We start from the raw sequence: 15,772 nt of genomic DNA on the forward strand, positions 1-15,772 counted from the left end.
GGACTCAACTTTCCAGTGACAAAGATAGATTAACACTGGTTTGTATATAGGGGTAATATTGATTAGGGACAGAGGATTACCTTGAAGCTTATATCTATATGTATATTAAAAAAATAGAAAAGAAAAAGAAAAACACAGGTATATGTATGAAAAAAGTTCAAGTAAAAGGTTATTGCAGAATATGTTGTATTGAAACTCTAATTGTAATGGTAAGTAGATTAAAAAAAATAAACAGAATAAGAATAGTGAGAATGAATTAAAAATAACAATTATAGCCATGAAATACACAGGTTTTAGGATAATACTAGGAGCTTAATATCTTGTTTTCCCCTGATATTGGGGTATTACAGTTCTATGGTGACACTGTGGTGGTTGTCCTCTCATTCTTTTGGCTGGCTTTCTAGGGGAGGGGCCTGCCACATTGTTTTTCAGTCAGTCTTGCTTGGGTTGAGTTCTCCAGCTCCCTATCAAGGGGCTGAGCTCTGTGGAAACCGGTTTCTCAGGCTTTTGTTCTCTGCAGGTTTTTGTTCTGTGGCAGCTTCTTGCAGCTTGTTGGAGCTTTAGTGGAAAGCAAACTGCACGCAAACCCCCCGTCTCAGAGAGAAACCTCTGTCTGCTCCTCTCTGGATGGTCCAGAACACACAGACTCCCCCTCTGCAAATTCCGCTGAGCCATGTAACCTTCCATAGGCTGTGCACATCCCCAGCCACTGTCTCGGGGGTCGCCCAAAGTGCCCACTTGTCTCTGCACCTCTGTGCCACTAAAACCATGAGTGCTATTGGTCCAGGGAGCCCACTTCTGGTCGTTGCCTTTGCCAGGACTGCTGTCTGGGGTCCAGACCTCACAGTTTCACAGGTCATTGTCTGCTGAGAGATCATGACCAGAGATAGTGTGCTGAGTTCTTTCAAGCCCGGGTTGAGAGTGTCCAGACTCTTGGCAGGTCCTAGAGACAGATGGCTAGTGCCCCCATGGAACTCTCTCAGGCACAGGTGGGGCGCAAAATTCAGAGCCTGGTCATGCAGTGCACACAGAGCACAAAAGGCTGTAGCTCTAGAGAGCGCAGGCTGGCACCCACATCAGACTCCCTCATGCGGGGGCAGGAGTGTTCCCAGCTGAGGGGTGGTGCAAGCCACACAACCTGGGGGGCTCCAGGACCAAAAACTGGAGGCTCTGCCACCGCATTCTCTCTGGCATAGGTGGTTGCCAGCAGTGGCCGTCCTGGGTCCTTGGGCTTAGGCCTGTGCCCATGATCACCTGATTCCACCACTTGCTCCTTAAGATCTTTTGCTCTTTTTGAGTGGTTTCAGCCAGACTCCAAGTTAATGCTGGTCCCCAGTCACAGGGCACTTTCATATTGGGGTATTACTTTCCAATAAGTTTGTTCTGGTGGCTCCTCACCCTCGTCTTCATCTTCCCATATCAGTTCAATCATTCTTACTTTGCTTTACCTCTCCACAGGTGTCTTCTGACCCCGTAGAGATCCAGAAGTGTATAATCCTACATCTCAGGCTGATTTCATGGGTGTTCAGTGTTCTGGTAGATAATTAACTCACTTTAGGGGACAAGTTGAAACAGTGTCTCCTACTTCTCTGCCATCTTGACCGTCTTCCTCTTTTAATGTTTTTTAACTATTTTATCTTATCAATACTTTTTTTAAAAAAACCTTTTTAAATTTTCATTGTTATAGTCACATTTTATCCCTTCATTGTATTTAACTTCATTTTTTGTATAAATATACGTTCTTTTTCTTTAAGATTTTGGGATACAATTTCTTCTAATAGATCAAAATATACCCTAAATCTAGCTCCAGGCTGAACACATTCTCTTTTTTTTTCTTCTTCTTTTTCCAACCAGCTTATCAATTCCTCTTTTAGAATCTTTTTTCATTCTCATCTTTAAAATCATAACCCAGGGTGCCTGAGTGGCTCAGTGGGTTAAATCTCTGTCTTCAGCTCGGGTCGTGGTCTCAGGGTCCTGGGTTAGGGTTAGGCCTGCCTCTCTGTCTACTTGTGGTTTCTCTCTCTCTCTGTCAAATAAATAAATAAAATCTTTTAAAAAAATAAAAAAATAAACTCATATTCCATCCCTTCATCATGTTTACCCTTATTTTTGCATATACATATAAGATTTTCTTTCTTTAAAATTTTGGGAGGTAGTTTCTTCTAAGAGACCAGAACACACCCAAAATCAAGTGGGTGGCTCTGCTTTATTCACATGTCTAATATATACTTTTTTTATTTTTTATTTTAATTTTCCCCCTTTCTTCGTTCCCCTCCCCCCAGTAGTTAGCATATATTTTTCTGAGGTCTTTGCCACCGTTTTAGTATTTTAGTATCTTCATCTCTCATTCATATATTCTTATCTGGATAAAATGACAAGGTAGAAAAACTCACCACAAAAAAAAAAAAAAAAGAAAGAAAAAAAAAGAAAGAAAGAACAAGAGGCAATACCAACAGCCAGGGACCTAAGCAATATGGACATTGGTAATACGTCAGAACTAGAGTTCAGAATAATGATTATCAACATGCTAGCTGGGCTGCAAAATGGCATGGAAGATAGAGAATCTCTTTCTGGAGAAATAAAAGAACTAAAATCTAACCAAGTTAAAAATCAAAAAAGCTATTAATGATGTTCAATCAAAAATAGAGGCTCGGGGCACCTGGGTGGCTCAGAGGGTTAAAAGCCTCTGCCTTCAGCTCAGGTCATGATCTCAGGGTGCTGGGATCGAGCCCCACATCGGGCTCTCTGCTCAGCAGGGAGCCTGCTTCCTCCCCTCTCTCTCTGCCTGCCTCTCTGCCTACTGGTGATCTGTCTGTCAAATAAATAAAGTATTTTTTAAAAATGGAGGCTTTAGAAATAAGTCAATCAGAGAAAGACAATTATCATATGATCATCCTGATATGAGGAATTTGAGAGGCAAAGTGGGGCGTTTGGGGTGGGGAAGGAAAAAATGAAACAAGATGGGATTGGGAGGGAGAAAAACCATAAGAGACTCTTAATCTCATAAACAAACTGAATGTTGCTAGGGGAAGGGGGGTAAGGAGAGTGTGGTTGGGTTATGGACATTGGGGAGGGTATGTGCTATGGTGAGTGCTGTGAAGTTTGTAAGCCTGATGATTCACAGACCTGTACCCCTGGGGCTAATAATACATTATATGTTAATTTAAAAAAAAAAGAGCAAAAAAAAAAAAAAAAAACAGGAAAAGAAAAAGATATTGCTATATACACAAGATGTTGTTCTTCTGGATTTCCAATGAATAAGAAATGTAACTATATTTATAGTCCACATAAATATAATAATAGTCAGTAAGTGAGTTTGTCTAACTAAATCCAAAAACATATTTTAATGGTTTCTAAACATTTCCCATTAAAAGTAACCATGTATCATGATAGTTCTTAAATACATTTTTAAACCTGAAAAAAAAAAAATGGAGGCTCTTACTGCTAGGATGAATGAGGAGAAGAAAGAATTAGTGATACAGAAGACCAAATTACAGAGAATAAAGAAACTAAGCAAAAGAGAGACAAATAACTACTGGATTACGAGGTGAGAATTTGAGGGATAAGTGATACCATAAGATGAAACAATATTAGAATAATTTGTATACCAGAAGAAGGGGGTGGGGCAGAAGGTATATTGGAGTGAATTATAGTAGAGAATTTTCCCAAGATGGCAAAGGGAACAAGCATCAAAATCCAGGAGGCACAGAGAATCCCCCTCAAAATCATTAAAAATAGTTCCACACCTCATCATCTAATAGTAAAACTTACAAGTTTTAGTGACAAAGAGAAAATCCTGAAAGCAGCTCAGGACAAGAGCTTTGTAACATACAATGGTAGAAATATTAGACTGGCAGCAGACTTATCCACAGAGACCTGGCAGGCCTGAAAGGACTGGCATGCTATATTCAGAGCATTAAATGAGAAAAATATGTGACCAAGAATACTATATCCAGCTAGGTTGTGTGAAAATAGAAGGAGAGATAAAAAGCTTCCAGAACAAAAAAAGTAACAAAATTTGCAAACACCAAACCAGTTTATAGGAAATATTGAAAGCAGTCCTCTAAACAAAGAGAGAGTCTAAAAGTAACAGATCAGAAAGGAACAGAGACAATATACAGTAACAGTCACCTTACAGGCAATACAATGGCATTAAATTCATATCTTTCAATAGTTACCCTGAATGTAAATGGACTAAATGCCCCAATCAAAAGACACAGGGTATTAGAATGATAAAAACAAAAACAAAACAAAACAAAACAAAACCACGAAACCAAGACCCATCAATACACTGTCTGCAAGAAACTCATTTTAGACCCAAAGACACCTCCAGATTTAAAGTGAGGGGATGGAAAACAATTTACCATGCTAATGGACATCAGAAGAAAGCTGTGGTGGCAATCCTTATATCAGATCAATTAGATTTTAAGCCAAAGGCTATAATAAGAGATGAGGAAGGACACTATATCATACTCAAAGGGTCTGTCTAACAAGAAGATCTAACAATTTTAAATATCTATTCCCCTAACATGGGAGCAGCCAATTATATAAACTAATTAATAACAAAATCAAAGAAACAAATTGACAATAATACAATAATAGTAGGGGACTTTAACACTCCCCTCACTGAAATGGACAGATCATCCAAGCAAAAGATCAACAAGGAAATAAAGGCCTTAAATAACACATTGGAAATAAAGGCCTTAAATGACATCAACAAGGAAATAAAGGCCTTAAATGACCATTGGACATCACAGATGATCAGAACATTCCACCCCAAAGTAACAGAATGCACATTCTTATCCAGTGCACATGGAACATTCTCCAGATTAGATCACATCTTGGGTCACAAATCAGGTTTCAACCAGTACCAAAAGATTGGGATCATTCCCTGCATATTTTCAGACCACAGTGCTCTGAAGCTAGAACTCAATCACAAGAGGAATGAATTGGAAAGAACTCAAATACATGGAGGCTAAAGAGCATCCACCAATGAATGGGCCACCTAGGAAATTAAAGAAGAATTCACTAAAGTCATGGAAACAAATGAAAATGAAAACACAAATATTCAAAATCTGTGGGACACAGCAAAGGCAGTCCTGAGAGGAAAGTGTATAGCTATACAAGCCTTTCTCAAGAAACAAGAAAGTTCTCAAGTACATAACCTAACCCTACATCTAAAGGACCTGGAGAAAGAATAGCAAAGAAAGCTTAAACCCAGCAGGAGAAGAGAGATCATAAAGATCAGAGCAGAAATCAGTGAAATAGAAACCAAAAGAACAGTAGAACAAATCAACAAAACTTGGAGCTGGTTCTTTGAAAGAATTAATAAGATTGATAAACCCCTGGCCAGACTTATCAAAAAGGCAAGAGAAAGAACCCAAATAAATAAAATCATGAATGAAAGAAGAGAGATCATAACCAACACCAAAGAAATACAAACAATTATAAGAACATATTATGAGCAACTATATGCCTGCAAATTTGACAATCTGGAAGAAATGGATACATTCCTAGAGACATATTAACTACCACAACTGAACCAGGAAGAAATAGAAAACCTGAACACACTCATAACCAGTAAGGGGATTGAAGCAGTCATCAAAAATCTCCCAACAGGGGCACCTGGGTGGCTCAGTGGGTTAAAGCCTCTGCTTTCAGCTCAGGTCATGATCTCAGGGTCCTGGGCTCGAGCTCCGCATTGGGCTCTCTGCTCGGCAGGGAGCCTGCTTCCTTCTCTCTCTCTGCCTGCCTCTCTGCCTGCTTGTGATCTCTGTCTGTCAAATAAATAAATAAAATATATATTTTTTTAAAAATCTCCCAACAAACAAGATTCCAGGGCCAGATGGCTTCCCAGGGGAATTTTACCAAATACTTAAAGAATTAATTCCTATTCTCCTGAATCTGTTCCAAAAAAATAGAAATGGAAGGAAAACTTCCAAACTCATTTTATGAGCCCAGCATTACTTTGATCCCAAAACCAGACAAAGACCCCATCAAAAAGAAGAATTACAGACTAATATCCTTGATGAATACAGATGCAAAAATTCTCACCAAAATCCTAGCCGAAAGGATCCAACAGTACAATAAAAGGATTATTCACCTCTACCAAGTGGGATTTGGGCTGCAAGGTTGGTTCAACATCCCTAAATCAATCATTATGATACAATAAAAGAAAGAACAAGAACCATATGATACTCTCAATAGATGCTGAAAAAGTGCAGCATCCTTTCTTGATCAAAACTCTTCAAGGTGTAGGGATAGAGGGAACATACCTCAGTATCATCAAAGCCACCTATGAAAAACTCACAGCGAATATCATTCTCAATAGGGAATAACTAAGAGCTTTTTCCCTAAGGTCAGGAACACAGCAGGGATGTCCAGTATCACTCACCACTGCTATTTAACGTAGTACTAGAAGTCCTAGACTCAGCAATCAGACAACAAAAAGAAATAAAAGGCATCCAAATCAGCAAAGAAGAAGTTAAACTCTCACTCTTTGCAGATGATATGATATTTCATGTGGAAAACCCAAAAGACTCCACTCCAAAACTGCTAGAACTTGTACAGGAATTCAGTCAAGTGTCAGGATATAAAATTAATGCACAGAAGTCAGTTGCCTTTCTATATACCAACAGCAAGACAGAAGAAAGAGAAATTAAGGAGTCAATCCCATTTACAATTGCACCCAAAACCATAGGATACCTAGGAATAAACCTAACCAAAGAGGCAAAAATCTGTACTCAGAAAACTATAAAGTACTCATGAAAGAAATTAAGACACAAAGAAATGGAAAAGCATTCCATGATCATGGATTGGAAAAACAAATATTGTGAAAATGTCTATTCTACCTAAAGCAATCTACACACTTAATGCAATCCCTATTGAAATACTATCAATTTTTTTTCAAAGAAATGAAACAAATAATCCTAAAATTTATATGGAACCAAAAAAGGCCCCAAATAGCCAGAGGAATGTTGAAAAAGAAAGCCAAAGTTGGTGGCATCAAAATTCCAGACTTCAAGCTCTATTACAAAACCATAATCAAAACAGTATGGTATTGGCACAAAAACAGACACATAGATCAATGGAACAGAATAGAGTGCCCAGAAATAGACCCTCAAATCTATGATCAATTAATCTTTGATAAAGGAGGAAAGAATGTCCAATGGGAAAATGACAGTCTCTTCAACAGATGGTGTTGCCATTAATAGTTTAATCCAGCCTGACCATCATCTTCATAACTGCTACCCTGAAGTCCATTTCTGATATTTTGTTTTGATCTATCCATTAGATCTGCTAGAGAGGCCACTGTGTCTGGCTTTTCTTTGTTGGGAATTCCTCCTCCTTGTCATTTTGTTGAGTTGTGGTTGAGGGGATGTATAGCTGAAAATATCAACCACTATCCAAGCAAGGTGCACCCTGGGAAGTTTCAGAGCAACTGGAAGTCACTGCCAAAAAGAAATAAAAAACAAACAAACAAAAAACCCAGCCAAAATGAGCCCCAAGAGTAATATTTATAAAGTACAAAAATATCAACAAAAGAAAAAAAAAAAGAAACAAACAGCCAACTGAGCCCCAAGAATAAGATTCATAATGTACAAAAACCAACAAACAGAAAGACTGACAAAAGAAAAAGAAAAGAAAAACACAAGATAAAAAGGGCTAGTAACGGGATGGTGGTTATAATCCCTCAGTGTGGGTGAGGAAGGGTACTTCAGTTCTTCCTGCATGTATCTTTTTTTTTTTTTTTAATTTTATTTATTTATTTGAGAGTGAGAGAGTTGAGAGAGAACATGAGAGGGGAGAAGGTCAGAGGGAGAAGGAAACTTCCCATGGAGCTGGGAGCAGATGTGGGACTCGATCCCGGGACTCCGGGATCATGACCTGAGCCAAAGGCAGTCGCTTAACCAACTGAGCCACCCAGGCGCCCCTCCTGCATGTATCTTTTTATCTTTGTTAAAGGACTTCACTTTTCAGAGAAACAGGGAAATTAAAACTGATATGTGTGTGTGTATATATATATGTATATATATACACACATATATATATATAATTAGGGAAAAATGACTACATTGAATCTTACATCTATACATATAAAAAAAGAAAAATAAAAAACTATATGTATGAAAAAGTTCAAGTTAAAAAGTTACTATGGAATATGTTGTTTTAAACAATCTAGTTGAATGGTAAGTAGGTAAAAAAATAAAAGAACAAGAATCATGAGAAAGAATTAAAAAAAGAGAAAGAGTGAGAAAAGTTGTATCTAAGAAATACACAGGCCTCAAGGTAATACCAGGAGCTTAATATACTGTTTTCCCCTGGTGTTGGGATTTTACAGTTTTATGGGGACCCTGGGGTTGTGGTCCGTTTGTTCTTTCAGCTTGATCTTGTTCTTTCAGCTGCCATGTTGTTTTTCAGTCAGTCCTGCTTGGGTGGAGTTGACGGGCCTGCTATCAAGGGGCTGGGATCCGTGGAAAGAGGTTTTTCTGGGTTTTGTTCTCTGGAGGCTTTGTTCTCTGGCGGCTTTTCACATGCTTTTGGAAGGTCAGAGCAACGTAAATTCTCTGCAGCCAGACTTGGCCTCAGAAAGAAGCCATAGTCTGCTCCTCTCAAAATGGTCAAGAACACACAGACTCCCCCTCTGCCAACCCCGTTGAATACTGCAGCCTCCCACCAGCAGTGCATACCCTTACGCACTGTCTCAGTGGTCACCCAAGACCTCTGCTTTTCTCTGTACCCCTGTGCCACCCAAACCGCAAGTGATACTGGTCCAGGTGAGCCCAGTCCCGGCAGCTGTCATTCCCAGGGCTGCTGACTCAAATCCGTGCTGGGTCCTGCCAGCTATGACGGAGGCAGCAGCAGCTGTGGTCCCAGCAGCAGCCACCAGCCCCAGGAACTGCTGAATGGAGTCTGCACCAGGTCCTCTCAGGCATGGGACCTGTCCTGGGACTGTCAGCTTGGGTCTGCACTTGTGGCTGCCTGGTCCCAACCCTTCAAGTCCCTTTCTTCTGTTTGAGTGCTGTTTTCAATCCTTTACCGTCTCTCAGCCACTGCCAGTCCGCAAGCACAGGACACTTTTGCATTGGGTTGTTACTTTTCAATGGCTCCCTTCATTTTCCTCCCCCTTCTGTTTATCCCCTGATATCTGTCTGCACACTCCCAACATCTCTGTACCTCTCCGCTGATGATCCTCTGCCCTGTAAAGATCCAGAAGTGTATAATCTTCATCTCAGGCTGACTCATGTGTGTTCAGAGTGCTCTGGTAGATATCTAGCTCAGTCCAGGAGACAAGTTGAAATAGAGTCTCCTACTCCTCTGCCATCTTGCACCCTCCCCCTTAAAGACACATTGTTACTGAAGATATGAAGAAGTGTGTATTTAACCAGAAATAGTGGTTAGTGTATAATGTATAATTTCTCATTCAATACACCAAACTAAAAAAGTAGGTATTACTTTCCTTTAATAAAGGAGGAAACTGAGGTTCAGAGAGGCATTTTTAAAATGTCCATTGAATTGATTACGAAAATATATTTCATGACTCAAAACAGATCTTTAAAAACATCAAAGAAAAATATTGAGTTGGATTTGACAGATTTGCAATTATAAGGAAATAATAAATATCACCTTTTATTCTAGTGTAAGTGGTGCTGTTTGAACCTAAACCCTTTCAACACAACTATTTCTTTCTAAATAGGTTATGTGAGTGGCTCCAAGCCACACTTTTTTCCCCCCCAGACTTATGTTCAAAGGCAAAAAGAGCAAATAGACTGTGTATTTACCCATCTGTTCCAATTCTTGTGAAAGACCTTTAAAGGTCTTTTAATATATCACTTTACTTCTGTTGTTTTCTTTTTTTAAGTTCTGTTTTTATTGGAGTTCTTAGATGATTTCTTCTAAAACCTTAGGATTTTCTGCAACAAACTGTAAGCTACATCTGACATATCTAGATTTTTCTGCTTTATATCTACGTGTGTGTGTGTGTGTGTGTGTGTGTGTGTGTGTGTGTGTGTGGAGAGAAATTTGCAAGGGCAAACAAAGCAGAAGAAAAACTCTTACTCACTTAAACTAGCCCTGAGTTAAGCTCCTGAATTTTTTTCCAGTCAATTCCAAATTGGAGAAGGAATTTAATATTTAAATATAACATTTAAATATAAAAAAGAAATATGGGAGTTTCTTTTAATACACAAGAAAAAAATGCAAATGTTCAAAAACTGGTTTAAATACTCAGAGATATTTCTATCCCTTTCAAAAACTGTTTCATTTCTCTCTTAATACCACAGGAAAGTGATCTCTTTAGAGATTTGGTTTATTGAACATAAGTGTCTTTTTGGAAACTTTGATCATTTATTGGTCCAACATCTAGATGTACTTTATTTGGAAGTTTAATGATAATAATAATGATACTATTAATCATAATGCTGACATTAGTCTGTAAGGGTATGGAACTGAGCTTGTTTCAGTCATTCTCTGTGATCATATTCCATGATGATATTTAGACGTTCAGTTTTGACTTGCAAGTGAAAGTCTAATCATGAACAATGATTCTTCAACATATTTTTCCTTCCGTGAGAAGAGAAATTACTCAGTATTCACAGGTAGAATTGCTTCTATACATAAAATGAAACATCTAAAAGAAGAAACTATTAACAAGTTCTTAAGTATGAGAAATCACTAAGGACATAGCATAAATTTATTTAACATGTAATATATTAAGATCAATGTGGCCTCATTTTTCCTGTTTGAAGAAAACTACATTGACATAAGAGGGGCATAGCTTACAAAAAAAAAAAATGCAGGTTGCATTTTGTATATATTGTGTATAACATATCTGTGAATCTTGAAGTGGTGTCAAACATCTGTTAGAAATGTGAGGTTAAAGTCCAAGAAAAGATCTGAATTGGAGGTATAGGTCTTCATGAAAAAGTCTGTGTTTTAAATCCATAGAAAAGATTGCAAATACTTAGAAGAGAGAGGATGAATAAAAAGAAGAGAATTAGATCCAAATGAGTCCTTAGGTCAAACAGAAGATAAGCCAGAAAAAGAATCTGAAAAAGAGCCACCAGTGAGAAAAAAAGGAAAACCAGAGAGTAGATGGAGACTAAAGGAAGAGAGGAGGAGAGGTTGGCTCACATGTCGAATACTGTTGTGAAATAAAGTAAAATGAAGATAGAGAAGTACATTGGATTAGTAACATCAATGTCTTTGGTGATGTTGACAAGAGTAGATTCAGTGAAGTCATGAATAGAAACTGGACGATGAGGAGATGAAAATGACTAATGTTGAAAATGTAGAGATTATGTGGTAAAAACAGAAGCTCGGCTAGGAAGGGAAGAAAAGAAGTGGATTATAGCTAGAAAAAAATCTGGAAGTCATGGATTTTTTAGTTGGAAGACTAATAAATGTAATCTCAGGGGACTAAACTAGCAAAAAAAGAAAGATTATTAAAACAGAAGAGAAAGGATAATTTTTTTTTTTTTTTAAGAAAGGGAGAGGGAGGTGGGTAGGAGGGGCAGAAGAAGAGGGAGAGAGAATCTTAAGTAGATTCCATCCCCAGGGCAGAGACCCACATGGGTCTTGATCTCACAACCCTGAGATCATGACCTGAGTGGAAATCAAGAGTCCAATGCTTAACCAACTTGAGTCACTCAGGTGTTCTGAAAAAAGGGTAATTTAAGAAATAAAGTTACCCACCAGATAAAAATGGAATGGTATTAACACAAGTGAGGAGAATGGCCTTGATAAAATGAAGTACACTTTCCTCATTATGACAGGAGGAAAGAAAAAAAATAATAAGGACCAGGTGTCTGCGTGGCTCAGTTGGTTAAGTACCCAGCTCTTGATTTTGGCTCAGGTCATGATCTCAGGGTTGTAAGATCAAGGCCCCTGATGGGGCTCCGTGCTGGGCATGGAGTCAACTTAAGATTCTCTCTCTACCTCTGCCCCTCCCCATTTGCTCTCTTTCTCAAAATAATAATGATAATAACATTAAGAATAATTATATATAAATTTATAGGTGAAAAGAAGAGGGAGTTTCCAAATTATGGCTTTTATTTTATCACTCAAGCATAAGAAAAACAACTGAAAGTTTTAAGACGCAGATGAGATCCTTACCAAATTCCACATTAAAATTCAAGGTGAAGGAAAATGAATAGCTGGAGGATCAGGAAGAAAACCCAGAACATATAGTATAATGAGAGTCCTAAATAATTACATCCATCCATACGGGGGTTAAGAAATGGAACAAAAAATCCATACATCTACATCAAGTTAAAGACATCACAAAGAGAAAGAGAAAAAGTAGAAAGTAGAAGATTCCTATGAGTTCCATATAACTGAGACTTATATCTTGCATAATTTAAGTTTATTTTTTAACTTATTAACTGTAAAAGGGCTTTCATAAAGTTGAAGTCACTCAAATGTTATACCTTTGTATGGGAATAATTAAATCAGATATCCCTAACTATTAGAAACACTTGATGGAAGAAATACATAAATACATACTGGGAAATAGTGTTAATGGCAACAAGCGTATTTGTTAAGATGACTCCCTGAATTCTTAGAAATTCTTTTGACAAATAAGTCATCATGAGTCTTCTAAAATACAACATGGTATCAATTGTAACTATATTATAATTATATAATTATATGTGATTTTTATGCTTTTCTGAGCTTTTCAAGTTGATTACTTACAGCTTTTACCAAAAATTAATGAATTGTAAGAATACACACACACACACGAAAAGAAATACACTTGGTTATTTCTCTGAGTATGTGTACTTATTTATTTCAAGTTTTATAATTTAGATTCAGCATGAATTGCAATAAATGGATCTTCAGCAGAGTTACTAATAGAAAAATGAGCATTTCCATCCCCAGAAACATAGATTTTAATTCCCGTACAATTGCCATCAATTTTATCTCCAGAAATAACATCACAATATGTGCCAGCAGGAAGACCAGTTTGCAAAGTTAAAGACAATGACCTGTAAAATAAAATTTAAGATTTAACTTGAATTCAGCACAATTAAAAGCAAGATTTCAGACTATCTCTAAAAGCTTAATTGTGTGCTGTAGTACTTTAAGCAGTCAAAGACTCAGTGAGAAGAAAATATAAAGACCTCTCTAGTAGATGTGAACAGTTTTCCAAGACTAAAAGTAATCTTACAGAAGGCTTAGCAATTTCTTAGTCAGCAGTAAATATTATCACAAAATTATGGTTGAGGAATATCAGTGAAAATTTGAGTGAATTGTCACTCTTAGATAAAAGTACTTCCTGTGGTAAACACAAATATTTTAAATTTGTCCTCATCTAAACTTGAGAAAATACTAATTACTTTCAATAATTTAAATTTGGTTATTTCTGCAAAAATCTTTCACAAGAGAAAATGAATTTGGGCTGGAAATAAAAATAATCTAGCATTTTATGAAGAAGTATATGGTTTTAAATATAAAGCTCTCTCATAAATTTATTTTGCTTTTCCCATCCAAATGACAGAAATTAAAGAATTAGCCATAGCTTCTTTTGGCAAGAAAGAGATATATTTGATTTATCTTTTTGTCAGTAAAATATAACGTAGGCTAAAATGAATTAAGCATGAGTGAAAGCTGGCCTTGGAACTGAGACATTTCAACTGCTTGCAAAGACATCTTCTAAGTCATAGTTCTATATATTAGGAAATCAAATATACTAGAGGCAAAGGATGTAAGTATAACCAATGAAAGTAAGAAGAAGTCTCAGAACTAAAACTTGAAAATCTCCTGAAATGAATCACTGACCAACCATAAGATACAGGTTCTTTATACATATGCTTTAAAAAATATATTATTTGTCAGAAAGGGAAGTGAAAAAAAGAAGAAAAAAAAACAGATACAAGAATACTTGAAAGAGAGAACTAAAAAAAGGTACTTCAGTATTGAGGCAATAGTTTTCCATTATTTAAAAAGGGAGGGGGGTTATTAGACAGTTCTAGTGATTTCACAACCTTTATATTAACCATTCTTTGTATTTTGTGTGGGGTGTATGTATGAGCCTATATGTGTGCCTCATATATCTTCATGTAACATGCAAGGATGCACATAAAATCACTCTACTTAGAACATAAAGCCCTTATAAAGAAGAGATCAGAATAAAAGCCATCATCATTTTTCTTCTGATTTCTGTGGTTTCTTAATCCACTAAGGAATTTTTCAAATATGAAAAATGTAAATGTGCAAGAAGAGAAAGTAGTAAATCAAGAACATATTAGTATAAAATGTTATTTCTAATTATGATCTGCTTACCATTCATCATTGTTAAAGACAATGAATCCTCTGTTTCCTCTTCCAAAAGCTACTTGGTTGCTACCATTATCCCACCAGTTTGTAAAAGGTTGGCCATCAACTATATTACGGAACATAACCATGTTCCTAAAAATATAATACCACATAAAATGCTGATGAATACATTAATAGTTTAATAAAATAAAATGTTAAGAATGTTTATTATTAGAAGACATCTCTAAGAATGCCCACCTTATTTGACGCCATCGATGTTCACAGACCCAATCATTACCACAAGTAGTGTCTGGATTAATAGTAACTTCTTTAATTACCCCATTATTATTTGGTGGCCCAATCCAATCATTAACATCCTTAAGTAAAGAGAAAAAGAGAAAAAATTTAAAAATCCCTGACTTTTAACATTTCACGTATTTGTCTCTTTTCTCTCCAGAACACCAAATCTAATCTGTCTTGTGTCTCTGCATTGTCTTCATTTAGAATCTAAGTCCCTCAGTATTTTTACAGCCTTTTACCAAGTCCTCATCATTTTCTCCCCAATTTTTCATTCTCTAGTGCCATATTTTAAAGGTAAGGTTTTTTTGCCCTTTTATTTTCTTTCTAAGGAATTGCCATGGAATTTGTTTTTTTAAAGATTTTTATTTACTTATTTGTCAGAGAGAGAGAGACAGCGAGCACAAGTGCACAAGCAGGCAGAGGCAGAGAGAAAAGCAGGCTCCCTGCCAAGCAAGGAGCCCCATGCAGGACTCGATCCCAGGACCCTGGGATCATGACCCAAGCTGAAAGCAGTGGCTTAACTGACTGAGCCACTTAGGCATCCCTGCCATGGAATTTTTAATAAATATTACCGTCAATAGTGCAATGATATTGAAGTGGCAAGGACTTCGGTGTCAGAAACAGAAGAATGGAAACAAAGATTCTATTACTATTAGTTAAGAAAACTTAGTTAACATACATATCTTCTCTGTGTCTAATTTTCTTCTTCTGTAAAATGGGGATATTGTTTAGGTGCTATAAAAATTAAATAATACATGTGGAAATGCCTTGAATATGATAAATTGCTAAATAAGCATTCATTTCCTTCATTCTTTCTTCTGGATAAATGTGTTAATCAATACTTCACAATATTCTTTATTAAATTGATCAAAGTTTTAATATTGTACTTTTCTGATTGGCACTTTTAATGATAGTCATAGAAAAAAAAAAAAAGGAAGAAACCAGGTAAATATCAGTCTGGTTTGTAGTGAAAAGTGTTTTTTACTTTAGGTATGAAGTTGCTGTACAATGATGCATCTGAAATCTTCAGTTTAAAAATTTTATTTATTTATTTGAGAGAGAGACAGTGAGAGAGAGCATGAAAAGGGAGAAGATCAGAGGGAGAAACAGACTCCCAGTGGAGCAGGGAGCCTGATGCAGGACTCTATCCCAGGACTCTGGGATCATGACCTGAGCTGAAGGCAGTCACTTAACCAACCGAGCCACCCAGGCACCC

The 15,772-nt window shown here is 37.0% G+C and overlaps 1 protein-coding gene across 3 annotated transcripts in view; it reads right to left on the reverse strand.

The window, feature by feature from the left end:
- Positions 1-12,758: 12,758 nt before the first annotated feature.
- LOC308342481 (pancreatic alpha-amylase) overlaps positions 12,759-15,772 on the reverse strand; it is a 41,853-nt gene continuing 38,839 nt past the window's right edge. For all 3 annotated transcript variants that reach the window (XM_080802936.1, XM_080802935.1, XM_080802934.1), the window contains 3 exons: positions 14,515-14,633; positions 14,284-14,409; positions 12,759-12,986 (listed from right to left, as the gene is read on the reverse strand). In XM_080802936.1, coding sequence (XP_080659062.1) covers positions 12,797-12,986; positions 14,284-14,409; positions 14,515-14,633 — 435 coding nt within the window. In that variant the 3' untranslated portion in view covers positions 12,759-12,796. The remainder of the gene's footprint in view (positions 12,987-14,283; positions 14,410-14,514; positions 14,634-15,772) is intronic.

The sequence above is a fragment of the Martes martes genome (assembly GCF_963455335.1).
Source record: "Martes martes genome assembly, chromosome: 4".
Classification (NCBI taxonomy): domain Eukaryota; kingdom Metazoa; phylum Chordata; class Mammalia; order Carnivora; family Mustelidae; genus Martes; species Martes martes.